Source organism: Toxotes jaculatrix, chromosome 12 (assembly GCF_017976425.1).
Source record: "Toxotes jaculatrix isolate fToxJac2 chromosome 12, fToxJac2.pri, whole genome shotgun sequence".
Taxonomy (NCBI): Eukaryota; Metazoa; Chordata; class Actinopteri; family Toxotidae; genus Toxotes; species Toxotes jaculatrix.
In genome coordinates, this window is record NC_054405.1 from 26184314 (window position 1) to 26212191 (window position 27878).

The window sequence follows — 27878 nt, forward strand, 5'->3', positions numbered from 1 at the left end:
AAGCCGCGGGTAATGAGCCATTTTTTTAATCAGGTGTCGAAGCTTCAACAAAGCCTCCATCAGTCATCACTACTTTTGTTCAGTTTGTTTTAGTTCAAACATTTTTGGTGTGAAAATTAAATATTGGTTTTAAATGGAGAAATGATTGGTGTAATATTTCAGTCTGTGATGAGCTGTAACGCTGCTCCTCTGATCAGAAACCTCTCCAGTTAGTTCACAGATCCAGAAATAACATGAGAAACAAATCATTTTATTTCTACTTGACTTTATTAAAAATAAAACCAAAACCATCAGTAAACACGCGCGCGCATGTACGCACGCACACACACACACACTTCAGCGCCCTGTTTGCTGAGAAACAGTGAAACTGATTTTACTTAAGAAAAAAAAAGGCAAGCTGAGAGTTCATCTACAACCGAAGGAAAACGACCGATCGATCAGTGAAAAGTTTCATTCCAAAACACTTCGCATCCAAATTATGAAGAATTAAAGGTGGAGGATAAAAATGACCGTTTGATTTTCCAAAAATATACAATATTTATATAATTACATGCCGTGAAATCTCTGCTCGGCCGCTGGTTTGGAAGGAAACGCTTCACTTCAGAAAATCTGACGACCAAACTGTAACAAAAAAAAAAAAAAAAAAAAAAAAACGGTGGTTGTTGTTTATATCTGGTTACATGCGCGCACACACACGCACACACACACTTCTGACTTACATTCAAACCAAACTGAAAAACAGGAAATCTACAAAAATAGACCATTAATCATTTTACACTTTGCATGTTGAGTTTTCCTCTGAGTCGTCTCCGAACACAGGAACCTGTTTGTACAACATCATTGCTCGTTAACATTAAATCACCTTTATTCACATATGGACAGATGTCACGCACAGCTAGGCTAAGCTAGGCTAAGCTAAGCTAAGCGCTCGTTTTACTTACTTCCAATAAAACCAAATCTTTGAATGGAAAAAAATAACGAGTCACAGCTGATTGATAACACTGCACTTCCTTCAGGGTCAGAGGTCACGCTCCGGTGCACAGTGTGGTTCAGGAGAAACGCTTCAGTTTCCTGAGCAGTGAAGTGATGAACCACACGTTACGCAGGCGTCAGATTTTCTCTGGACTCTGAGATTTTCCTCCGTGTCTTTCACTTCCTGCTGCAGACGTTCGCTTCCTGTTTATCTGTGCAGAGTGAGAATCAGTGAACAGACTCCTGAAACCCGACGGAGCTGTGATCAGCACTCACACATGAACTGATCCTGTTCAGGTTTATCCTGACGACAATGAACTGATTCAATCTGCAGCTGCAACAATTGGTCCATCGACAGAAAATCAATAACTGATAATCACTGAATCCTTTCAGTTATTTTTCAAGCACAAACACAAAATATTCTCTGTCAGCTTCTAAACACAGAGACACCGTACACGACGGCAAACTGAGCATGTGCGGTTCGGACGTCACATCACAGCGGTGATGTCAGTTTTTATCATTTTATAGCCGCTGACATTGATCACTAATCAGGACATTAATCTATAATGAAAATAATCCTTAGTTTTAGGCCAACTCACAACTATAACACAACTCTGACATGAATGAACACACTGGGGTCAAAGTTCACTGTGATGATGTGACAGCTTCAGGAGTCTGATCGATTCGCACACAAAACAACAGGAAAAGACTCGTCTCAGGGAAAATGATCCAAAAAAAAGAAAAACCTGAATATTTTGCTTTCTCTTTCCTGTCAATCAACTTGTGACACCACAGACCCTTCAGGGGCCCTGACCCACAGTTTGGGAACCACTGCATGAGATGAGAGGTTTGAAGTGAGTAAGCTAAAACTTAAGAAGCTCACTGGTCTGGTCCATTCAGTTTGGACGAGGAGTCATTTCCTGTTTCCTGTTGTCGTGAGGAAGGACGCCGATGCGCCGCGCCTGTTTTTCACTGGACAAACTGAAAGACTCGGAAAACAAGTGAAAAAGCTTCAGGTTAAAGTTTTCAAACTTTCAAACTGACTTCAGCTCGAGGTTTTCTTCTTTTTTCTTCTTGGAAAATTTTCTGCGTCAGTCTTTTATGACGTGTGAGCAGCTGAATTTCAATGCCCAAAGAACATGATGCTGTCCTGTTGTTGTTGTTGTCGTCTTGTTATGTGTTCTCATTGGCTGACGATAAGCTGTCGCAGGTATGACTGCGTAAGGCCTCGCAGCTCCTCCAGCGTGTAGTCCTCCGGCATCGGCAGGCGGGTGATGTGCGGTGCCAGCTGGGCGAGAGGGATGCCGAGGGAGTCGGACGCTGCGTCACCCTGCTGCAGGCTCAGCACCACACGCAGGATGTTGGCCACGCGCTTCGCCATTTCTGCATGGGAGGGGGTGGGGGCTTGTTAGTTTGGTGCTCTGGATGTCAGAATGTCATGGTGCTTAATCTGGAGGACTCTGCTGTTCAAACATACTGAGGAAAACTGTTAATGGGTTTTATTTTATCATGCTCTGAGTTTTATCCTGTGTCTGTGTCCATGCAGCTGAATCAGCTGTGATCAGCTGCTGTCTGCAGTGAACCATGGATGAACAGAACCTCTCACTGTGTCACTGAAGGAAACTTAAAAACAGCAGAATTCTCAGTGAAGTTCTGCAGCTTCGTTTCCTCTGGTTTCTGGAGGTTTGTTCTGAGGGACATCAGGAGACACTGAGTCTGTGTTCATGTCTCTGTTCTTCTGTTCAAACTGTTAAAGTCTCTGATTCTCACCATCTAACCTCAGGCAATCAGAGGACGGATGTGCTAGTGGATTCAGCTGCTGTTATGTTCAGCTGGAGGGAAAAGCTGCAGCCTCCTCTGGACGTCAGCTTCTTGTCGCTGGGTAAACACGATAATTATGAAGCTCTTACCTGATTGGGCGAGGCGGTCTCTGGCGGTGCTGCAGGGCAGAAGTTCGATCCTGCTGCAGAGTGACGTCACGTCGGTGTAGAGACGCTCCAGCTCATAACCGGCGTTTTCCATCTGCCAGAGAGGAGGAGCATCAACACAAACATCAACACAAACATCGACACAAACATCGACACGAGCATCGACACGAGCATCGACACGAGCATCGACACAAACATCGACACGAGCATCGACACAAACATCGACACGAGCATCGACACAAACATCGACACGAGCATCGACACAAACATCGACACAAACATCGACACAAACATCGACACAAACATCGACACAAACATCGACACGAGCATCGACACAAACATCAACACGAGCATCGACACAAACATCGACACGAGCATCGACACAAACATCGACACAAACATCGACACAAACATCGACACAAACATCGACACGAGCATCGACACAAACATCGACACGAGCATCGACACAAACATCGACACGAGCATCGACACGAGCATCGACACAAACATCCCATCATCAGTTTATCATTTAATGCTCCTCTGCTTCACAGAAACACTTCACTTCTTGCTGCACTACATTTCTCTGACCCATTTAAAGACATTTAGTTACTTTAAAGATTTAGATTTTACATAAAAACATAAAATCACTTAAAATAAATATGATTCAGATGAACCAGCAAAATGTATTAAACAGATAAAACGAACCTTAACCAACAACAACATTACATCCATGAATAATAATGTAACACTGACAGGGTCTGTGTTTAACCTGTGTACACGTTTACATGTATGACTTTCACATTCTTACAGTTCGGTAACTGAACATTTCTTTCATCATCTTTTATTCTTCATTCTTAGTGATGGAGCTGAGCTTTAAACTATTTTCTACCACACTGGGGTCGACTCATGATCAGTAACCTGAACTACTTCCTGCTACGTCACAATAAAAGCCAGAATGCATGAATCAATTACCTTGCGAGCTGGAAGGCCTTTACTGTGAAAAGTAGCTACAGGAAGTGATGATTTTGTATTAGCAATTATTCTGATCTCAGATGTTTCTGTTCCTTCTTTTCTCAGATTCATTTAATGTGAATGTGTGTGTGTGTGTGTGTACTGTGAATGTGAATAACTCTCTGGAGCTGAAACTTTAGGACAAACACACACACACACACACACACACACACACACACACACACACACACACACACACTATCAATACCTGCTGGATGTCCTGCAGAGTCTTGATGACCCTGATGTAGTCCAGGTAAACCCTCCCTGCAGTGTCCCAGTCCTGGATGGTGGTGCTGTGTTCGGGGACAGCCAGCCCCTCCAGGAACTCCAGCAGGTAGTCGTGGTTGTCGTTGATGATGCAATCTACAGGAGAAGAAATACATTTAAAAATAACTTTAAAATTCATGACTTCCCCAGAAAGATGGCTACTGAACTCCTCCTCTCTACAAACAAACTGAATGTCTTCTAGTTGCATCAAACTCAAAAACGATTTGTGTGAAAACCAGCTGAAACTGATCAGGAGACATGGGGTCCACCTGAGGCCAGATGTTGGATCAGCAGCCGGTGACACTGGCTCCAGTACCCGGCCCGGTACAGGTGCAGGGCCTCCAGGCGTCTGTTGCCGTCTCGGCGAGCTCGGGTGGCCTTGGCCTCGTGGATCCATTGCTCTGGGATCAGCAGCCTCTCGGTCAGGAAGCGCTCCCGCTGGACTGACTCGCCCGTCTCCTGCAGGGGGCAGTGGAGGGTCAACATCTCCCTCACCGCTCGCTCCCGCTGACTGAAGACAGAGAAAAAAATATGTTAACTCTGGACGACAGAAGAAGGAGTTTCAGAGAAAAGAGAGGAAGGAGGAAGAGCGAAGACGGTAGAGACTGTAGAGCCCAGAGGCACAGGTCTCACTGCTGCCACCTGCTGCTGCAGAATTATCATGACAGCTGAAGCTCCGGCAGGTAAAACCAGCTCACTAGGCTCTGTTGTCAGGAAAATAACTTGCTACTACTTTGGTAACTGATTAATCATAAAGTCAGATTCAATCAAAGACCTGATTATTCAGAAACATCTGAAGCTGTGGGAGATTTTATCCTTTTTTTTGACAGTAAAACAATCACAGACATGCTTCACAAATCACAGCACAAAAGGAAAAAAACAGAAATATGAATTTTACGACATGAAACAAAGAAAAAGTCTTTAAAGTTTTAAAGTTGAAGCCTGAAAACAGATAAACTGACATTTTCTTTCATATCTGACAAACAGTGAAAATTACTTTATTACCAAAACCACCTCCTAATCTCACGTCTGAATAAACTTACGAAGGATTTCTGATGACTGAACCCTCTGCTCAGGAAAACACAGCTAACACAAACTTCTGAGTCTCTGTAAATGAAGAAGATGAGATGAACATACGTGTGGTCGGGGATGTGCAGCAGGATGAAGACAGCCATGTGCCAGAGGCCGCTGCTCTCCAGCTGTGCGGCATAGCTGGTGTGGAGGAGTCCCTGCCGCGAGGCGCTCAGGTGGCTGTAGTGCAGCGCCTGCAGGACGCCCCACAGGTGCCAGCTCAGACGGTAATCCAGACGCTCCCAGGTGATCGTCAGAGGGTCCAGCAGCTGCTGCAGGCTGTAGTGTCTGCAGGAGAATGTACAGAGGCAACCGAGGCATTAAAGGAGCAATCCGCTGATTCCACACATGAGAATCTGTTTACTCCTCAGTGTCAGTGCTGCTCAGGCTGGACTGGACTGTGGTCTGGATTCAGGACTGTGCTGAGCTTTCACCTGTTCACTCACACGTTACCGATCAACACATGGTCCTAAACTGACTGAATGTTTTCATGTGCTGACACTGAAAATCCCTGAACATTCAAACCAGTCAGGACATGTACTGGCCAAACTGGGAATCTCAATCTGAGTTTGTACAGATGTGAACATCTGATCTAATGTTGATCTGTTCAGGTATTCACATCATCATCTCATGACACATTAAATGCATCATTCGTCCACTAGCTGGCATCACAGGGCCGCAGACAGCTCAGTCCATCCAGCTGAAACCAAAACAGTCCAACAGTCCTGTGGGTTTTACTGCTGAGTTTAAACATCCAGCCCCGTCTGTACGGCAGGACACCACACTGCACACAGCTTGTGTAGACAGGTGAGTGACGGCTGGTTTACCTGTCACCATAGAGTTTGAGCAGGTGGAAGCACAGGTCATACAGTGGAGGTTTGGATTCCTCCTCCTCCTCCATGTTCAGCTGCTCTGCCTCCAGGTACGGAGGCAGGGGGGCACAGGCGTACTTCCCCCCCTCACAGGAGCCCTGCGTGGACACAAAAATGACGATCAGTGGACAGAAGATTCTTTCTGCCTTGTGATTTTAGCTGTAATATAACATATAAACGCTGCCTGCCTACTGAGCGCATGTAAAATTAAACACCTGAAAGTTGAAACATCACGTGGAAAGAGAGACGGCAGAGCGAGTAGCAGCAGCTCACCTGGAAGGCAGCTTCGTATTTGGCAAGGGCGTCGGCCACGGAGGCGGTCGGAGGCAACATGAACCAGAGATGGACGGCCACGCAGCGCTTCCAGTCCAGCTGAGAGCAAACGTTCACCACAGAGTCGGACGACTGCCACACCTGCAGGGACGGACAGAAACACCATCAGCATCAAACTACAGACTCTAAACAACACAACGACGCACACTGTTCACTGGACAACAGCAGCCCAGGGCTGAAGCAACAAGTGTCAAAGCTCTCAGCTTCGGCCGATCCAACACATGAGCCAGTCAGGAAATGACGTCCTGACACAGAGGCCTGGCTTTACACATTTTAAATTATTTAAATCCACATCTCCCATCTTTATTCTTTAAGATAATTCACTCATCACTTGTAAATCCAGTAAACTAAAGTTAGATTTTCTAACCCAACATAAAAAAAAGAAAGTGAAAGTGTCATACTGGTTTCCCTGCAAGTAACGTGAAGATGCGTAGTCGTTCCTCCGGCAGGTAGCAGTCAGTCTGCATGCGGTTCCAGTCAGCGAGCTGAAGGGCCAGCAGGTCCCGGCAGTACTGAGAACCCATGGCCTGAGACAGCAGCAGGGACAGACGGTGGTCTCCTGGGGACAAACAGCTGGATGTTAGCAGTGTTGGCAGGATTACTATGGAGACATTTAACATTGTTTTCAGACCATCTGCATCAATCTGACAGAACAGATTCACTGAAAAGACTCGAGGGCTCTGAACGAGTGACGTTCAGGTTCATCTGTTCTGTACTCCTCCCTCTTTCTTTCTGCAGCTTTCCCATGTTTCTGACTCTACCATCAGAAACTTCGAACCTCCAGTTCCCTCCTCACCTTCCTTCTGTGCGACTCGGCACGCCTCACTGATGCGGTTGCCTGTCAGATAGCTGAAGATGGCCTCCGTGTGGCGTCCCTTCCCTGCCAGAGCCACCTCCTCCTCCACCCTGGAGGTGGCACCGCGGGACAGCCAGGCTGAGAACGTCCGCCTTCTCTCCAACTGCTGCTCATAGTCACTGGGCACCTCAATTTCTTGGTCCTGGTCTACCGGGCCCAACTGCCCCCACAGGGCCTCACACAGGGTCCAGACCTCAGCCCAGGACCCCAGGAGGGCTGGAAGAGAAAGAGAGAAAATCATCAAGAAACAGCAGAAATGCCTTTTATAGATCTGAACACTGAGAACATGTATCCAAGGAATTCAAAATCTGCTCCTGTGAACCCAGAAAAAGACCCGGTGGATCCTGCGTTTGTACTATTCAACGTATGTACTGGAACAAAGACATTCCTCTTTAACACTACACACCACTGCCACCGCTCGGCAATACAGTTCAGCAAGCAGGTTAATGACAAACAGAAAATGGATGCTTTCATCTAGGGATGCACAGATCCACATTTTTTCACTTCCCATCCAATCCCCATACCTGAATTTGGATATCTGCTGATACCGATACTAGAGCTCTGAATGCATTAATATTATTATTATCATTACTGTTGATTTTATATGAATCTGTAATAACTCTACACGCAAATATATGTGCGAATGTATGCATGTATGTCCCAAAAGGCAACTTGAGCTAAGTATAAGGTCAGAAAAACAGGAAATCCTGTTAACAGTCAATATTTATTAAATTCAAGAGATACCCATTAAGGGTAACCTTCTTTTAGACTACCGCTCTCGAAATAAAAAGGGCTGCTTGATCTGATCAGCACAAATAAAGGTTGTTCAAATCTCAAAAATCCCGAGGGGCGGAAGCTCACTCACAGATCATTTTCTTTCTGCTGTACCCTAGAAGGGACATCAGTCTGTGAGTAATATATTGTTGGTGTGTGAATTACCTGTATGACTTACCTGTTATGGTGTCCCGCTTTGGTTTATCGTTTGTGTGTAAAAGTTAATAGCGCGACCGATGCTAATGCGCTAGCCCATCAATGGGCTAATCGCTACTTATTACCACCTGTAGGTCGCGACGGAGCTTCCGCCCCTCGGTACAACGGCTTTGCAAACATTGCACGTTGCTTTGGGGTGTTTCTAATGCAAAATACTTCCACACAGCGACATGTTGTCCTGAAAAGTTGGTTAGCGACGGCGCTGCTCAACCACAGACTGTGTAAGACATGGACGTAGCACCCGTGACGTCACCCATTGGTTTCGGGGAGTCGGTTTTGTGACCAAACCATGGGCATCTGAGCTGCGCCATCTTGGATTTTAGTGGGAGTGTACTTTCCATATTTGGCGGAAAGGAGGTTACTGTACGGGTCAGCCGGAGTCCGCCGGCCGAGGACCCGGCAACTTAGCTCGGAGCAATATTTAATATTTACTGGCTTTCACCGCTGCCTCCATCCGCTATCCACTTACAGTTACAAAAGCACACAAACAACAGCAGCCGCTGACTGACGGAGCTGCTCTGTCCATACAATGTCGGACTTTTTAAACAGAAAAATGAGACCAAATAAAATTGTAGCCTAGTGATCCCACAATAAACGGACTCTGAGAGCACGGAACACACCGGAACATTGGCAAACAAACACGGACACTGCAGCCCCTGTCAACCGCTGGAGGTAGCCGAAGGCCTCTGGATGTAGCCGCCTAGCCCAGCCGATGCTTTAGCAAAGAGCTAACTGCCAATGCCTGTCTATGGAGCTGTCACTCAACGTAACTACACCCTAATTTATGTAAGAATTTTAAGCCTAAATAACACTGAAACGGTTGTGGTACAAAAAAATCACCCGCCCCCCCACAGTGTTCACGGAGGTGGAAACTATCAATAGAGACCAAAAACAAAAAAAGAGCACAGAGCAGCTCTAACTCAAGCAAAGTAGAAGAATAACCCAGTTCTCTGACACGCGGTTTAACCTCAGATCAGATGATGCTGCACGGTCTCTTTCCATCTAAAACTTAGTCTGCTTGAAAAAGAAAAGTCCTAAAAATCGTAACACATGATCTACTGAATTAAAAAAAATAATTCAAATACACATGATTTTATGATTAAACTGTTTAAAATCAGGAATACAGGGATTTACGTCACATCACGTGTCTAACTTCCACAGATGATGTCTAAACTTGGTCTAAACTTGACACTTACGGTCGGCGTCACCCTGCTTGTCGCTGAGCTCCGTGATCCACTTGGCGTATTTGTGCAGCATTGCCACGCCGGGCTGCGGCTGGACCAGAGGGCAGGCGGAGGAGTCTGTGGTGCTGATGGTGCTGTGCTCCAGGCAGATCTCCAGGGGGCGCTGCAGCACCGCATGGCTCTCCTCCTCCTCACGGGTCTTCACCGCTGGAGGCTCCAGACCCACCAGCTGCTCCATCACCACCTTATAAGGGCTTTCTATGAGTCTGCAGGAGACCACAGCTCAGTTCAGAACCAGCACTCAAGAAAAATACTCCAGTTACTTCTGTCTGTTCACATTTCCCTACGTTCACACAAAAACATGAGAAACATCCTTTTTTTCCATCAGTTCATTTGTCTTAATACAAATGTTTGTCATGTTTCACATTGTGTCGTGGTTTTCCACTTTATTAAGGTTATTTGACCAAACTACGACAATGAAACTTCACTGAGGAGGATCCATTAAGTTTCTTTTATTTTGGACATGATCTCAGTCACGTGACATCAAACAAGTCAGTGGTGTGTCTTACGGTTTGCTCCTGGAAGGTTTTGGCAGGAGGCTGAAGTCTGTCTTGGCGGTCAGTTCTTGGTGGTCAAGCTGTCTGGAGGGCAGTGAGCTCAGCCGTTGGCCACAGTGTGCCAGCGTCCAGCCGGGACCCCACCCAACTCGAAAGGACCGACCCGCAAACAGCCCGGCGTCCATCAGCAAACCTCCCTGTGAAACAACACATTTGATAATAAAGGGGATGTGACATGCAAGGTCGCGACAACAGCTGGAGATCATCATTAAATCCTGTCACTCCTTCCCAGTGGACCTCTAAGCTGGATTTGTAGTTGTGCGTTTTAGTGTTTATTGTGTACATATTACAGATGGAGGCTACACATGAAGCTGCTGAAGCTCCACAAATGAAAGTTTGATGACAGCAGAAAAAGAAGCAGGTGGAACGACGCCAGCGTCTTCAGAAATAGCTGTTTGCATCAGCTTTTATCACGTTTTCTTTGGATTCAGGTGTCAGTGAGGACGTTTCCAGCACAGGTCGCCAGGTGAAGAAAACAGTACCAACCTTCCCCAGGGTGACCGACTCTTTGAGGGGGACGGGGCCACCCAGTCGCCGCACACCGACCATCTTGACCGAAGGCTCTGGAGTTCGAGGGGGAAGCAGGAAGGACGAGGGGCCAGGACCCGCCCAGTGTAATGACCGGGGGGTTTCAACCAACGCCGGAGACGCCCGGGACAGAGGAGGGCGCGGAGAGTCTGACAGCTGAGAGAGGAGGCCGGAGGTAAAACGAGCCTGAAAGAGACCACCCACTGCAGAGAGAGAGAGAGAGAGAACCATGTTAACATCTGTTAACCTTGAACACATAAAGGCTGGACAGAGGTCTAAGCTTTGTACCAGAGGGTCGGCTCTGAGCTCCAGGAAGGACGAAGCGAGGAGACGAGATGTCAGCAGAAACCTTCATCACGCCCTGATCCTGAAACATGTCACTCTCCTCCTCATCCTCCGCAAACAGAGATGCCTTCATGATCTGCCGACAAAATGAGAGAAGACTCAGCACTTTTATTCCTGCAGCGGCCAGAAGGAGTGACGTACTTCCTGTCTGTGGACGGGGGTTCTGACTCTACCTGGAGGGTGTGGGGGTTGATCCCCAGAGTTGATGCTATGTGACTGGACGCAGAGATGCTGTCGTGCTCTACAGAGGTCAAACCCCCGAACTTCCCGCCCATTGTGTCCACCACCCCCCCCAGCAGGTTGCCATCCTCCTCTCCTCCCAGCATGCTCTCTGTTGGGAAGCTCTGGGTGATATCGGCCATGTCACTGTCCAACTCCGCCAAGCCACCAGGAGGATCCACGACAACAGTGGACTGAAAGCACACACAGGGACACACACTATGAGGGGGAGCGGGATATATAACACTAAGCCAGTGAGGTTATTCAACATCATTCACGACTCATTGTTTTCTGTCTCATCTTCATTTGCTGCTCCTTTGACTTCCTGTTAGCTCTGCAGGACTGTGTTATAGTAATGTTGCCTGATTGTTGGCGGAGTTCAGTGGATAAACCTCCGACCTCTGTGGTCGGTGAATTTCCTCCTTTTTTTGATGCAGATCTGGAACCAGATTAAATCTCCTGTTTTTAATTATGAAGGTAGAGTTAATGCAAAGGCCTGCGGCTGCTTGGTGGAGGTCTGAGCTGTCGAGTGCTTCCTCTGAATTCTTCGCTGTGCTGTTCTTACACAGATGTTCAAACATTAAAAACTAATATTAAAAGGTTCAGCAGAAAATGTTACAACACTGAAGAGAGTTTCACTGTCATCTGAGTTTGATCTAAGACTTCAGTCACTACAGTCCTGCAAACAGCAGTTTTTATTATTTAACCACAAAGAGAAGCTGCTCTTCACACAGACTCTACAGACCAAAGCTTCATATCTCTTCATTAACTTTATTTCTTTCATTAATTGCATTATGAAATTCAGTACAATTTCTGCCACACATCTTAAAGCAGGCTGGAGTCTGAAACGTTCCCCACACCAGAACAGGCTTAGTATGAACTCCTGCAGAACATAAACGGCGGTCAGAGAACGTTTCCTGAACAGTGAAAACACGTTCTCTACGCCGGACTCAGCATTAAAACCTGTCCTGTTCCTCTCTCAGTTAACAGAGTTCTTCTGACATGGTGAAAACCAACCCAACACTTACACGTGTGTGTGTGTGTGTGTGTGTGTGTGTGTGTGTGTGTGTGTGTGTGTGTGTGTGTGTGTGTAACATGTACAGCTGAAGCAGCAGAAAAATCAGAGCCACTGAAAATATTTCACTACAGGTGAGAAACAAACCCAACAGATCAGAGTGAAGACATTCAGATTCTGTTTCCTCATTTAATGTAATTTAATAAAAATTATAATCTTTATATCAAAGATTCACTTTGTGATATTAAAAGTTTCAGCCCTGCAACAGTCCGGACTGACGCCACAACAAGCAGATGTTAAAATCCCCTGTTCACACATGATTCTTCGCCTCGCACTGACAGATATCACCATCGTGCTGTTTTATATCCCTGTAAACCAAACCTGAAAACGTCACCTTCTCAGAAACTGTCACAGACATTGTTCTGAGACATTTTAGAAACTAAACAATAAATCAAAAGTAACTGACATTTTAAATCAGCCGTTGTTTGTTGCAGCACTAGATTAAGTTTTAAATTAATTTGTGCCATCGTGAGAATTTCTGGTTTCAAATGTTAACAATAAAAACATCAGCAGCCAGACCACACCTGTGCTAATGAGCCACATACTCACGTCTACGATAACACTCAGGTGCAGCCGCACTGATCCTGAATGGATCGGCTCCTGTTCTTTCACTGAGTCCCCCTCACACTCAGTCTGTGGACAGTGCTCTCACATTGACCAGCTTTCATCAGAGCTAATGTCCAACAGCATGAACTGCTTCTTAGCTCTCAGTGAAAAATATTCATCGTCATCTCAGGCTACACTTACTGACTAAACTGCTCAGTGCTGGGTTGGTGTTCCTATGTCCACTTAACTTACAGCTAACTTCACTTCAGCAGTATAAACTGAGTCTCTCATACTGCCACTCATAATACCTGATCTGTGATTAGCATAATGAGTGAAAACAATAAAAATGTGAAAATATTTATCGTTGACAGAAATGATAAAAGTGTCAACATTGGGAAAAGGCAATCAACGAATCTCCAAACTCAAATGAAGAATGACCTGCTGCCACCAAACAAAATGCTCCTTTAATCATCACAGGTGTGTCAGTGAGGAAGATGATGATGATGATGAGTGTGGATGGGCGCAGGCTGCTCTACCTGAGCCTGTGGCGCCACCTGCTGCTGCGAGGGGGTGAGCTGCTGCAGCCTGGAGGGAGGAAGAGACGTCATCGTCTTCAGCTTCTTGGGGTCGGCTTTAGGAGGGACATCCTCCTCCTCATCAGAGTCCTGGAGACCATATTTGGAGAAATGGGCCACCTGAGGGAGAGGGAGGAGTCAGTTACACCAAAGAACAGTACGACGATGACACACCTGGACAGCATCACAGCACACAGCTCGTGGTAACAACTGCTCAAAATGAATGTATGCACATCTACTTCAGGAGGGTTTACCACGCGTCTCTCCGGAAAACATCTTAATACAAATCAAAACTGGACTCACATTATTTTTATTTCTATAATATCCGTCTAGCTCTAATGACAAACAAAACAACTCTCATTGTCCTTCGGCATTCTCAGCTCCAATCATGTCAAAGTAAAAATACAACTTACGGGAACCTGAGACTCAATTCTGACATGAACCATCTGAAGCTCTCTGATAAAAAACCTGTGGGAGCAGCAGTAACCGACCTCGAACACCCAGGATCCTGTCTCAGGTCTGTACTCCAGGAAACGGGCTCCCTGTCTGCGTGAGGCTTTCTCCAGCCGACCCTCGTAGTTCATGTCGGCCAGACGCTCTGGGCTCCTGATCTGAGTGCAGGTCGTCTTGTCGTTGGGCCAAACGCCGTCCAGAGTCACCTCCGCCCGTCTACGAACACGAACACACACACACACACACACACACACACACACACACACACACACACACACACACACACACACACACAGACAGGATCAGGTCAGGACCTGGTGACCAACAGATAACCAGTCCGCTTGAAGCGAAACACTTCTTCATACACTGCCCCACCGACCAGGCAACAATTACAAAACGTTTTCCCACAGCAGACAGGATTTAGAGTTCTTGGCTTCATTAACCTGTTAAGCCCCTCCCCCTCCAGGGGCTTGTTTTTGTCATCCGGGTACACGATGACCTCCTTGCGTCTGAAGTGTACAATCTCATCGAGGTTCAGCCCCGTCACGTTCACTTCGCCAGGGAAGAAGATGGAACCATAGCCTGTGAGGACCAATCAGAGAAGGGCGGTGAGGAGTCTGTCCAATCAGAGCTCATATGCATAGTGGGGCACCACATAACAAGATCTGCTAGTCTCTCCAGAAAAATCATCCAAGATAAAAACCTCTACCAGGACTGCATTTTTCAGGAGCAGAGGTGTTTGGAGTTCGGGTGAGTCGGTAAATATCAGTAAAGCTTGACGTCAGGTGGACACACAGCACCTGAGATGAGACGTCAGCAGGTGTTAACATTACCTTTCCTGCCAACAGTGAAGTTTTCCACCACACACTCTCCGTTTTCGTCCACCATCTCAGCCAGCTCCTCCATAGAGGGGATGGTGTAGTAACCAACACGGTTCAGGACGATGCCTGAAAGACAGAAAACAGAATCAGGTCCACTCATTCTGCAGCCACTGGACGAGTCGCTGTGTCCTCTGGACATTACTGTCAACTGAGGGACATCTTAGTTCGGCCATGACCTTATTAAATGTATTAATGTGAATGTGAGGCTAAAAAAAACACAGAATTATTCATCTCGTTTGAATCTATTCTTTAAAACGCTCAAACTACATTAAAACAACATTTTCTAGACAAGACTGGATTAAAAGAAGGACCGTCACATTACAAAACTAAACGTCGATCAGTTTGTTTAACTAGGTGCAGACTTATGTTGTTTTTATTTGTTATTGTGATGATGCTCCTCTCAGGGGTGTGTATCTGACCTGCTGGGTGAGGAGACGATTGGGCCTCCTGCTGCTGCTCCTCCTCTCTCTCCTCCTGCAGAGACTCCTCACCCAGAGAAGCCGACACATCATCGCTGCTCAGCTGAGGACAGAAGAAATTCTGCATTCATTCACACAGTAAACACACTGAACGCATACTTTGTCTTCTCTCCATCTGATGCTGCACCTGTGACCGAGACCCTCTGTATGACTCAACCTCACTCAAACTTAGTCACAGTTTCCTGCTCCGTGTCTTAGTTTCCTGTTTACATATCAAACCCTGACCTCAGCATCTACAGGTGCAGACCAGGTACAGAATCTGAGCTGACAACACAGACTGTGTTTCTATCAGCTAAGTATTTGAATATCTCGACTCCAGCTGAATATTAATGTGGAAGTCAAAGCTCCCATTGTTGTCACACTGTCCTTCATGCTCTGGGATCCAAAACAAAAAGGTCCAGATCAGAAAACATCAGAGCTGCTGACCTCCAGGCCGTTCCTGGCTGGTTTGTGCATGTTGAGGTCACTTATGGTGTCCTGCAGGCTGGTCTGGGCACGGCCCTGCGGGATGGGCTTGGCAATGGGGTTGACGTAGAACTGGGTGACCTCAGGGTCATCGTCGGCCCGACCGCTGGGGCCGGCCAGCTCCCTCAGCTCCTCCACATCGTCCACAAGGCTGCAGGCAGGAGAACAAGAGGAGATTACTGTGCCACTGTTAAACTGCCTCAAACAGCCCAAAACGTGTCTGTATTGTGTGTAGACCTGCTTCTACAGAAGCAACACGGACAAAAGCTCGACTAACTTGGCCATAAAATCGTTGCACTTCCTCTAAGAGCTTCACAGTAAAAACTTCCTGCTGGTATGTAAGTGGAAAGGTGTTTATTGTCAGGTGCACAGTGAGGAAACGTGTTTCCCTGGACAATGAAAGTCTTCCTTTGCTGTCCACACTGAATGCCGAACAATACACACAATATAAATTCTAAAAATATTACAGATTCTAAACAGTATAAAATAAAATAGATGAATAATTTTAAAGCAGCATGATCAGCTGCATGTGCAACAGAAAGCTTTTAACAGAAGCATGAACTTAGCACAGACTGAACTGGTTTTAGCTTGGTGGCTGATAACCAGGCAGCTGTGTGTGTGTGTGCGCTCAGACCTGTGTCCGTTCTGCGGATACTCTGATGGCGAAGCGAGGTCGTCTGCCTCAGTCCCCGTCTGGCTGCTGTACTGACTGCTGTTCAGATTCTTCAGCACAAGTTTCTTGATACTTTTTCTGTGGATAACACACACACACACACACACACACACACACACACACACACACACACACACACACACACACACACACACACACAGTTACCTCTACAGCTAAAGGTTGAAGTAAGTTTACAAGCTGTGCCTTTTATTGTGGTGTGGTTATTGTGTTTTATTACACTTTTGAAACGATGACATCTTTTCTCAGCTGAGCTGCTGCAGGAGAATCAGCACGTTCTCAGATTTATCACTCGACAACACAAAACTGAAATCCAGGAGCAGCACTCACAAATTCAAAGCTTCTGTATGAAGTGACTTATATACGTTTATTTCCTCTGTACAAGACTCGCAGCTCAGTTAAAAGACTAAAAATAATAAAATATCAATAATTAAGGTTTATTAATATCTTCTTAGAGCTTTTCTGAGGGAACTGAATTCAGTGCTTTTCATAGGCGTAACCATGGTGACAGCACAGGGAGTGTTGCCTGATGGGTACCTGGGTATGAAGGCTCCATTGGTGAGCGAGGGCTCGTCATCATCCAGGCCATCGAAGAGCTGCGACTTGGAGGAGCTGGATGATGTCAGAGCTTTGGGGCGGACCCTGGTCGCAGGTCGAGGCGTCAGTTTGTAGTGGGTGGGCGTGGTCAGAGCCTTCTGGGCCGTCGGATTGGTTGGTTTCAAACGCTGTCAGAAGCAAAGAAGTTACTGTCTGTTTCTTGACTTTCAGCTTGCAGTGCATGTTGGTTTATGTAACGACTCTGACAGTTTGACCATGAAACAGATCAAAGAGCATCTCAGTTAAATAAAGGCTGAGTAACAACAGAAGTTGTATTGCAGGTTAATATGCTGAGTATTTATAAGATCAACAATATCAACAAAAGCACTGAAGGCTGATAAAAACAAACGCGTGCTGAATAAACCGGGCGACTCTCACCTCCTCCTTCTTCTTGGGGTCCGACAGTGGGTTTCTGAATAGAGGAGAGTCTCCGTACGGTGAATACGCCAGAACACTGAGCTGCTGCTGAAGCATGGCCTGCTGGGAGGCGGCTGCATTCGGATCAGTGAGTGCTACAAGAAAAAAAAAAAACAAAAAAAAAAAAACATGAAATAAAAACCTATCAACACACGTGGCACACTCACACAGAGGTCAAACGTAACACAAACAAAACGAAACGATGACAGAGAAACACGGCGACCTCAGGTTAGCCTCAGCTTCTGCACAGAAACTGTCACACATCATCTTTGATTCCACTCTTCACACGAAGGTGAAGAGCTGTTTGTGACGTGAAAATATCTTTCTGATGGTGACAAATTACATTTCTTCCTTTCTCCAAACGCTGAAGAACACGAAAGAAACACGACACAAACTCTGAAAAGAAAATGAAGTCGGCACACGGACGATCACACAGTCAGTCTCACCGACAGGCTGTTGTGGAGCTCCAAAGCCCAGGGTGCTGGTTCCACTGCTGAATCCAGTTGTTCCGAACGTTCCCATCGTTCCCAGGGTGGTGCCCAGTTTGTTCTGGTTATTCCCGAACAGTGACGGCTGTCCTGTGCCCACTGCTGAACACAAACAGTTTTGTGTAATATATCATTTGTGAGGACAGTGAAGTCTGTAACCACAGCCGTCCTTAGTTCAGCTCTTCAGTTGAGGCTGGTTGTTAAGGTGACACTGGAAACCAGTGCTGTTCAGTAAGCTTTCAGAAAAACACTTATATATATATAATCTAGTAACAATCTAAAACATTATCAAGAAGATTTCAAATGTGAGGGTTTCCTGCTCTTCTGTTTTTTTATGGTTGTAAGTTGAATTTTTTGGGACAGGCACGTGTACTTGTGTAAATATGACCACATGCCTGTGAGCACTGCAACTATATTAATTACTTTCATTAGCAATTTATCAATCAATTACTTCCACAATTTATCATCATCATCAATTTGTTCATGTCAGCATCCTAAAGCTCAACTTGATATATTCAAAACATTAACAACATTTAAGAGGCTGGAGGCTGTGAATGTTTGATAAGTGAAGAGAATGATTCTTCTTCTCGTTATCGAAGTGGCTGCAGATTCATTTTCAGCTCATACCAACAGAGAATTTATTATTTTTTGTTACGTGTCAGTTCATTATAAAATCCTTGCTGGTGTGAGGATTCCTCTGTTACCTGTTCCAAAGCTGGTTCCCAGTCCGGTCCCCAGTCCTCCTGTGGCCGGTTTGTTCCCAAACAGACTCCCACCAGCAGGGTTCGCACCAAAACCTGCACCGAGTGAAAAACAACAATACTGATTAGTAATGAGATGTAATGAGTTGAATGATAATGTCACCTGAGGCATCAGTGCTGTTGCCATAGTTACCTTGAGGGGCAGTTTACAGGTATTTTACTTGGCAGAGGTTTAAACTAGGGATGTCCCGATACAACTTTTTCACTTCCGATACGATACCGATATTGCAGCCTTGAGTATTGGCCGATACCGATATCGATCCGATACGATATCAGCACAAATCATACATACTTTTATTACTTACTTTGTAGTGTGTAATGTTGAAAAGGCTTGATAAAGAGATGTTACTCAAACAGAGAACAACAGTGAGCAACAGTAGGTATGAGAAAAACTGACCCATTTATTATTAACCAATTGGTTACATAAATTTTAACCTTCAACATAATATCTACAGTATTCTACAATTTAAAAAAAATAATAAATAAATAAAAAATAAATTAGTAGACCCTGAAAATAACCTAAATAAATCCAATAAAAACAAAGTATACCTTTAAAGTGCAAACAATTCAAGTTCAGTTATTTTTTACTGTCAGTATATGGTGGGAACAACTGAGGGCGGGGACAAAAACAACACAATATTGTCCACTGTCCAACTGCTCAAAGAGTTCACAGCTCCAGTTTCACTGACTGTGCCCAAAACAATGTGATCATTGCTCTTCACTAAAAAAAATAGTGTAAACAAAATAAACATATCACTCTAATAATAACAGCAGAAAACAAATAATAATCAGTCAGTTAACTAAACTGCTGACTACCCTTACTACTCCTCCATCTCCACTTTCTGCAGCCCGAGCATGATGTGGAGATTTTTTTAAGAAGAGGCATGCTCTGTTGTCAGCCTGCTCCTGTGCTCCTGTGAAGCTAACAGAATTTGCTTTCTCCACATGTGCGACAATAGACTTTTGAACTTCTTTATGCATCTGGGGTATAGTTTTGTCGACAATGTAGTGGCGGCTAGGAATTATGTAGCGAGGCTCGAGGTGCTCAATTAAGCGTTTAAACATTACTCACCACCGACAGGGGTGGTCATCAAGCACAATAAACTGGGCTGGGTTTTCTGTTATAGCCAGTGCCTTTTTGCCGTCCCGTGGGAGTTTGTCACGCTTTGCAAATGTTTCGGCCAGCGTTGGTTGTTTGAGGGAGCCAGAGGTTTGTTGTTTCTTCGCCTCGGTGATCTTGCGAAAATCCTCATGCTGTTTTTTGTGATGCTACTTCAAATGCGCGATAAGGTTGGTCGTATTAAATTTTCCCGGTTCTGTGCTACCACGGGAAACTTGTGCATGACAAGTGTTGCACTCAGCTACAACGTCTTTGTCCGAGTTTACGGTAAAATCTTGCCACACGGCTGACATCCCACAGTAGCGCACACACGTTGTTGTTGTTGTGATCACGTGGGCTCTGCATGCTGGATCAGAGACGCTCTATTGGCTGGAGCCGGGTGCTCTTCTTCTTTGGCATTTCTGGCGGGTGGCACCAACGTTAAGGTGCATTACCGCCACCTACTGTGTTGGAGTGTGAACCAGAGTCGCCTATGGATAGAAGTGCTGGAGCAGAAAATGGACTGCTTATCGGAGCGCTTATATCGGAGATTTTAGATGGAGTCCGATAAAATCCGATAGTCGTGTTTTGGCTGTTATCGGACAGATATCCGATATTAATATCGGATCGGGACACCCCTAGTTTAAACGGATACCTCGTGCTTCACTCTGAACGCTGCCCGGCTTACCGAAGGTGGAGGTGTTGGTTCCAGTTCCCAGTGTGAGGGCGGGCTTGTTGCCAAAGAGCCCAGTGCCGGTGCCGAAGGACGGGGCGCTGGTGGTGGTGGTGCCAAACCCGGTCGTCTTATTACCAAATAAAGTCTGCTGTGAAAGACAACACAAAAACAGCACATTTAAAATCCATTCACAGTGACTCGTCAGTTTTCACTCAGTGCTGAATAAACACAGAGCTGATCAGCCCGTCCTCTTCAGCCTCTCTGCTGAATCTGTGAATCGTGTGTCTGTGCCCACTGAAGGAGAGTGTGGGTCATAGGAAGGCTAAGTTGTTGATTGTCCGACCAGTTGTGTTAGGTCATGCAAGGTTGAACTGCAAATGGTGTCATAAACTGTAAAAGGGTTTGGTAAACAGTTGTAAAAGCAATTGAACCCAGGGGGTCAGATTCTTGGTGTGCAATGGGGGGATTACTTACGATGTATAATGAGCTGTTCTGAACTGTTTCTTTAGATCTGTGACAGAAGGTACACTGTGTGTGTCACAGGTCTCCAGATATCTGCATCTGAATTACCCATATATACTTTGTATGAATAAAGTGTATTTTAAACTGAAGCATTTGAGGTTCAGTGATCCATTCTTATTAATCAAGTCGGGGATAAGAGAGACAGCATTTCCCCGACAAGAGGAATTCAGATTACAAACCAATGACATGATCATTTTTAAACACCAATAAAAATTTATCATAAAAATGGACACTCACACTGAATCCTCCACATGTGCACCTGTGTGCTGTGAACCAAAGTTTCTGTTCTGATACTGACTGAAGCAGCTGTTACACCTGATGATAAACCGACTGTGGGCCCTGAATGTGTCTCATTTCAAACCATCCCTGGTTTCCTTTGTACCTGTGTGCCGACATTTCCAAATCCGGTGTTAGTCTGACCGAACAGCCCGGTGCCCGCCCCAAAGCCAGTGGCAGTGCTGGTCTGAGCAGCACCAAACAACCCGCCCGACTGAGACGCTGCTGTGTTCCCAAACAAACCCTGAAACAGGAGAGGACTGCTGTGAACAAACATCCTCACTCAGACTTTCACAGTGCCTTCATAAGCTGAATAATCAAACTCAGTACACTGTACACTGTAGACTAAGACACAGAGATGTTAGTCAGTAAAACTGTGGCACAGAGAAACAAACGATTCTCACCATGCTGCTGGTGTTGGCCTGTCCCATAGTGTTGGTGTTGCCGAAGGAGAAGCCGGTGTTCTGTGTGGTGGTGGTCTGACCGAACGGCTTGAAGAGGCTGCCGGCTTGTTGCTGGGTCTGATGACTGAACAGACCGCCCGTGGTGGTACCGAAACCACCGGTCGCTGCTAGAGAGAGACAGACATTTTTGGGTTAGAATCAGAGATAAAATTATTTCTACAACTCTGTGGGAACTTAAATGGAAGCTGAGAGGCTGAGCACCAGCCCCAGTGTTTGAAGGGTTTGACTCTGGATCAGTGTGGTGACGTCAGTCTGGAAAAAAAAAAAAAAACCCTTCCGATGTCATAACCACTTACTTGCTCCAAAAGTGCTCTTGTTCTGTCCGAAGGAGAAGCTGGTGTTGGGGGCCGTGGAACCAAACAGGCCAGTGGTGGCACTGGAGGTGGCTGTGGCCGAACCGAACAGGCCGCTCGTCCCTGCAGCCATCTGATTGGTCGGGCCCTTTCTGCCCGCCTGGTAGTCCTCCAGTCTCAACTCCTGCAGCGAAACACACGGGAAAGAAAAACAGAGAACAAACATCAGATCATGATTTTCAAAGGCCAGAGCTTTTCAACAAAATGGTGTCCAGTTTTACCTGACAGCTTCACGGTTACTCACGTAACAGGTGCACCAACTGAATGACGTTTTAAGGTCTTTTTAACTCCAGATAAAATTTTATTTAATTCCTGTTTCACAGTCCTAGCAACCAAAGTATGATGGAAACCTGTAGTAGGCCTGGAGTTACTCATCTTTATGTCACATTGTTCATCACTTTCCAGCATTTCACACTTTCCTACTTAAAAACTGATGAAATTAATGACATTACTTTCTGTGTTGGCCTGCCCACTCACCTCCAGGGACTTGTTCTCGTATTCCTTCATGGCTGTGATGCACTGGTGCTTGGTGTTGATGCTCGTGGTCACGCCAGCTTTCACCATTGTATCACTTCCTGTTGGAGGCTGAAGGGGGAAAAAGAAAAGCACAAATGTGTGAAATGTACAAACATGGTTGAGTGACAAGGTCTCTGTCCAACTATTCACACATTTCAGGGTCACATTATTCTTGTTTCTCGTTTCCACTGTTGCTTGCTCTTTTTTAGTGGCGGCTGTGCCTTCATTTTGCAGCTACCCCGAAAATTTCATAAAAAGACTGAAACATGTTTCTCCATAACTTTCTTTTGTTTGCTGAGGTTCTGGAGCTGCTCCACCAACATCCATGATTGTTTTATGTTTCCAGCCTATGAAGCAGCGCCTCTGTTGCCTTTGAACATTGCATTGTGGGAGAACCGAAGCCATTATCAGCCCACTTTAATGGAATGATTTTTGTTTGATTGTTTTGTCTATAAAAAGTCTGAAAATATTTTTAGAATTTTCCGCAGTCCACGGTGACGCCTTCTGACTAACAGTCCAAAAAAGAGGTGTGAGGTTTCTGATATATGAACGAAAAGCATCAAATCTTCACATAAAAGATGGAACCAGTAAATGTTTGGCATTTTTGCTTTAAACGTTACTAAAACAGTGATTCATAGTTTTCTGCCGACCAACCGTTGCAGCTCTAAACTTTATCCTGCAGTGTGAACACAGAGTAAATTCAAAACCTGCTTGGAGTTAGCACAAAGTGTAGGACTGGGACACAGCTTCCTTCTGCATCCTGTCTCGTCCACATTTGCAGCACCTGATTTACTCACGTTGAATTTTACGGTTGTTCCTGGCTGCTGTGCCGTGGAGAAACCTGAGCCTCCGAACAGGGAGTTTGTTCCACCGAAAGGGTTGGAGGCCGTGTTGGTAGACCCGAACAACCCACCGCTGCTGGTGCTGGTCCCGAAGCCTGGAGGACACGAGCGGAGTCAGACTTCTTCAGAGCATATCATACATAGAGATATCAGTGAAAACCAGTAGGGATGAAAAGGCCTAGAATTATTTACCAGGTCCATGAATATCACCTTTGTGTCAGTACTTCACAGAAATATGTGATAATTACTAACAACAGCATTAATGATTCAACCTGGATATGCAGAGGAAAGTGGGTGACTGGAGGAACCAATTAAACATTACTAATTAATAAAGTCCACAGTGGTGCTACAACTACGTACATTAGAAAAGCTTAGTGCATATCAATGTTATTGTTTTCTTTTTGGTTTCTGATCTCTGAGAGCAGCTACTGTGATGAGCCAGTGTTTCTTTCTCATAACTGAACAAAAGAATTGAGAAAAAAAACATGACTCGTTAATGACAGCAGGCTGTCTCTGAGGTCCCGCTGGACAAATCCAGAAGCAGGTTGTCATTTCTGATGTAATCTGATGGACTGAGAACACACACAATGGTGTGAACTGAACAAACAGTGAAGGGTTCTCACTTCCAAAAGACGTGGGCTTGTTGGCACCGAAAGCATTGTTCTGCTGGGAGAAGAGTCCGCTGCTGGTGCCTGTTCCAGTGTTTCCAAACAAACTGGTGGATGTGCCACTCGCTGCACCAAAACCGAAGCCAGTGCTGGTGGAGGAAGTCGCTGGCTGGCTGAACGTACTCGACCCAAAGAGACCACCTGGAGGAAAGCAGCAGGAGCAGATTGGTGTATATTTAAACAACTTTGAAAAGATGTTCTCTATTTAAAAACCTTTATTTTTTTTCGGTCATTCATTTGTATCGCACCTTTCAAGAACAAGGCATTCAAAGCACTTTACATAAGATCTGAAAGGAATTAAGACGAGATATAAAGGGCACACAAGGCAATTTAGGAAAGAGGATTTAAAAGGATCAAAAGTGAAAGAGAAGATTAAAATAAGCTAAAATAGACCTTGATTAAACAGTAGAATAAAATTTATAGTGCAGCTGCAGTGCAAGACATGAATAAACAGTCCCAGTTTGACTTTGAAAAAGCAGCAGCAAAGAAAAAAGTCTTCAGCCCTGGTTTCAAAGAGCAGACCTCGAGTTCTCTGGATGCTTATTCAGACACATGAGACATAAAAAAATGACCAGTTTCTCCATGTTTAGTGTGGACTCTGTGGACAGTAAGCAGACCTGAGACGGTTCATAATGCAGAGGTAGATCAGGAATGTATTTTGGCATTAAACTGCTTGAATTAAAAACACAAGGTCTGAAAAATCAAGGTGCAGATTCAGAGACTGAGACTCTGAACAAGAGCAAACGAGATTAGATCTGACAAACCAGGTTTATTCTGTGTGGAACCAAACAGTCCTCCAGCGTTGCTGGTCGTCCCAAATGCAGATGTCCCAAAGCCTCCCGTCGTCCCAAAACCTGTGTCTGCACATACACAGTTCATGTGAGGACAGTCTGACACGACTCTGAGTCGTGCTATAAATCACCTGCTGCAACTTCAGTCATCGACAGTACAAAGCTGGAACACTGAAATTCTCCCAACAACAGACTAGCTCAAGATGTTTAGTCTGTACATTATATCAGAAACCTGATAACAGTTACCACAGCTGGGGCTGAATGATACCACCTGAAATCCAGATCAAAGTAAAAAACATATCTGTGCATGATATGAAGAGTGGTCTGAAATGTGATCAGATCTCTACAGATGCATCTGTATGAAATAAAATATTAAACTAATGTGAATTTTGCCGTTTCACGTAAAAAAAAAAACATATATTTAATGAGTACGCTTACTGTTCACACAATCACCAATTAACTGAATATGTCAGTCAGTGAGATGAGTAATCTGGGAGGTTCACTAGTTTTGCTAAACAGTTTAATGGGGGAAACCCTGAATTTATATGGGATACACAATTATTTTAGTGAAACCTGCTAAAGAAGTAAGAGACTCATGATGTCCATTATATAAAAAATAAATGGATGACTATATAACTGTTGAAAATCTATGGACCTGTCATGAATTTCATATTACTGTTAAGTCATGATCATGCAATAATAATTGCCATTACTGTGAAAATGTAAAATTAAATGTACTGAGTTTGAACCATGTGTCTGATTAACTTTAACTGTGACAGACTAACTGTAAGAATCAACTCAGCTTGGTGCTGAGGTGCATTTGAATTAAGTCATGTTTACAGAAATAAATGAATCAACTTACTTTGCTGTCCAAATGTTGAAGAGTTGCCAAATCCTCCCGTCCCTCCACCAAAGGGAGTACCAAACGACTTGTTGAACATCTTGCCCTGCTAGCAGGACTGCATAGGTCTTCAGCCTGGACACAAAAAAAGAGTATCCACCTCATAAGCTTTTTAATGGCTGCAGTCCTATAGAAACATCTCCTCAGCTTATATTCACCAGCAGAATCCCAACACTGAGAAAATATGGGAATAACAAAACTTAGGATCAGCTTCCATTTAGCACAACCAGTTTAACATTAATCATAATTAGTGTTGTTATAAAGCCAATAATGGAGGAAGGAAACTAAATCTTGTGGACTAAATCAAAGAGTTTAGTTTTTTAATTCTACAGCTAAAATTTTTAAAGTCAAACTGAACTACATCTTCAGCTAATTATCAATTAATCTGTCAATTCTTTCCTCAATTTATCAAGTATTCTTTTAATCTATAAAAGATCAAAGAATAATGACAAAATGCCATTTATAACAGCTCAAAGCCAGAGCCAAAGTCAGCTTTCTTTAATGTATGTGTCTGATCAACTGCACAAACCCTAAACAGTGAAAACTTACTTGTGGTACCTACGACTCTACATTTGTGAACTCTGTTTTAGTTTTAGCTCTGTTTCTCAGGTGGACCAAAGCACTGAAGTGCACCTGCTGGCTGAAATCAACAGATGCACACTGACGCCACAGGTTTGTATGCTGAAGTGTTGAAAAACGCTCTGCAGCTTGAAACAAGACAGGATGAGACAAGTTGTTGCATAAAGAATTTTGAATAATTGAGATTAGAAAATACTTTAAACTAAACTGAAAATAAACTGGAACATCCCAATTGCACATCACACGTTTATTAAAAACGACAATAAACCAACTTGACTTGACTTTTAAAAAAAAATAAGAGCTTCAGGACTCAATTACAGACTGAAGTGAGGCGAAGCCAGGATCCTCAGAACGGAACTGTACCCTTAACGGTCACAGACCCTCCTTGGTCCACGTGCAGCAAACCAGGCTGTGTCATCAGCTAGATCCGTTTATCCAACACACAACGTAACCGTCAGCCCCCGAAGAGTGGCCGAGTTTAAACTGATAAGGAGCCGAGCCGGTCCCCTGACGAGCCGGATGATACCAGTTATAACCTGAGAACCAACACTGACATACCCGTAGCATGATTTCCGCTTCAGCTAACTACACGTTAGCTCTGCGAACCCACAGCATAACCAGAGCCATTAAGAACCCAGCTTCGCCTTAGTAACGGACAATGTCAGCATTTAAACCCACTCAAACTCAGACTAATATCGGACATTTACCTTGTTACTGAAAGTTACTCTTTGGAAGTTACGTATGTTGAGCTAATGTTAGCCACCTAGCTCTCCCGCTAACTGCTTAGCGTTGCTACGTTAACGGTAGCAAAACAAAAGCAAGACAGACAAAGAATAAGCGCTACTTTCAAACATATTTACCGTAAACGACGCTGTTATGGATGTTAGGTTCCTTTTGGGACCTTCCTTCTACAGTGTTAAAGCTTCACAGTCCAAAATGTTCAACGACAAAAGTGTCTTTAGCCAAACATCGGCAGCACCGGATAGCTTCGTGTCAGCGAGGAGGGAAAACTGTCGACCGTCACTACGCACTTTCATTCGTCATACGTCACGACGACTACGCCGACGTACGTACGTACGTACGTACGTACTTATTTCGTTTTCCTTTTCACTTCTCTAAATCATAAATGATCTTAAGGACATTCGGTGTCTTAATGAATCTTAATGTGTCGCGCGACTCAATTTTTTATATGTAAAATAAAAAAATATATATACAAAACATTAAGTGCATGCGTGGTAACTGCCACGCCTCGTTTGGTAATATTTTTAAAGTCTATGAAAAAAACAAAGTCACTGATTTTTCACGGCCACTCGGGGGCAGTACACCAAGCTGAAGAACACGACAGTGAACCTCCCGCGTGTGCTCGCGGCTGCAAGGTGAAAAGAAGCAGGTACGATATTTGTCAGAAACAGGGATTTGGGTTCTCTGCATTTGGGAACCAAAATCTACTGTAAATAAACTTTTTTTAAAGTGTAGTTTATTACATGGATTTCGTTTTGTAAAAAAGTGTATATCACTAATATTTCTACCTAGATTCAGATGATAATTTAATCATTTTACCGTTTTATTG

The 27878-nt window shown here is 44.7% G+C and overlaps 1 protein-coding gene across 7 annotated transcripts; it reads right to left on the reverse strand.

The window, feature by feature from the left end:
• Window positions 1-249: 249 nt before the first annotated feature.
• Window positions 250-27318, reverse strand: nup98 (nucleoporin 98 and 96 precursor). 7 transcript variants are annotated; one of them, XM_041051038.1, is made up of 35 exons: window positions 27174-27318; window positions 25691-25804; window positions 24802-24897; window positions 23993-24178; window positions 23325-23464; window positions 22489-22596; window positions 21955-22135; window positions 21599-21765; window positions 21301-21438; window positions 20409-20544; window positions 18565-18657; window positions 17819-17962; window positions 17334-17467; window positions 16896-17083; window positions 16302-16418; window positions 15629-15818; window positions 15143-15245; window positions 14676-14789; window positions 14286-14424; window positions 13881-14058; window positions 13351-13509; window positions 11148-11387; window positions 10918-11050; window positions 10588-10832; window positions 10054-10238; window positions 9497-9750; window positions 7251-7526; window positions 6856-7013; window positions 6395-6535; window positions 6077-6219; window positions 5316-5537; window positions 4448-4689; window positions 4120-4274; window positions 2883-2994; window positions 250-2355 (listed from the first exon to the last, which is right to left on the reverse strand). In XM_041051038.1, exons 2-35 carry the CDS (start codon window positions 25767-25769, stop codon window positions 2156-2158), a joined length of 5496 nt encoding a protein of 1831 aa, XP_040906972.1. In that variant the 5' UTR covers window positions 25770-25804; window positions 27174-27318; the 3' UTR covers window positions 250-2155. The 7 variants fall into 7 exon arrangements, with proteins under 7 accessions (XP_040906972.1, XP_040906978.1, XP_040906977.1 ...); XM_041051044.1 differs by having other exon boundaries at window positions 20409-20541; window positions 21599-21762; window positions 27169-27318; XM_041051043.1 differs by having other exon boundaries at window positions 17819-17959; window positions 21599-21762; window positions 27169-27318.
• Between the last annotated feature and the right edge of the window lie 560 nt (window positions 27319-27878).

What these genes read in the sequence shown, in the direction of transcription:
- nup98 (XM_041051038.1), bottom strand. Translation starts at nt 25,769, where the DNA reads ATGTTCAACAAGTCGTTTGGTACTCCCTTTGGTGGAGGGACGGGAGGA. An exon ending in CAGCCAGGAACGGCCTGGAG is followed by an intron (nt 15,246 to 15,628) that starts GTCAGCAGCTCT and finishes TTCTGTCCTCAG; the next exon opens with CTGAGCAGCGATGATGTGTC. An exon ending in CTCAAACTCTATGGTGACAG is followed by an intron (nt 5,538 to 6,076) that starts GTAAACCAGCCG and finishes ATTCTCCTGCAG; the next exon opens with ACACTACAGCCTGCAGCAGC.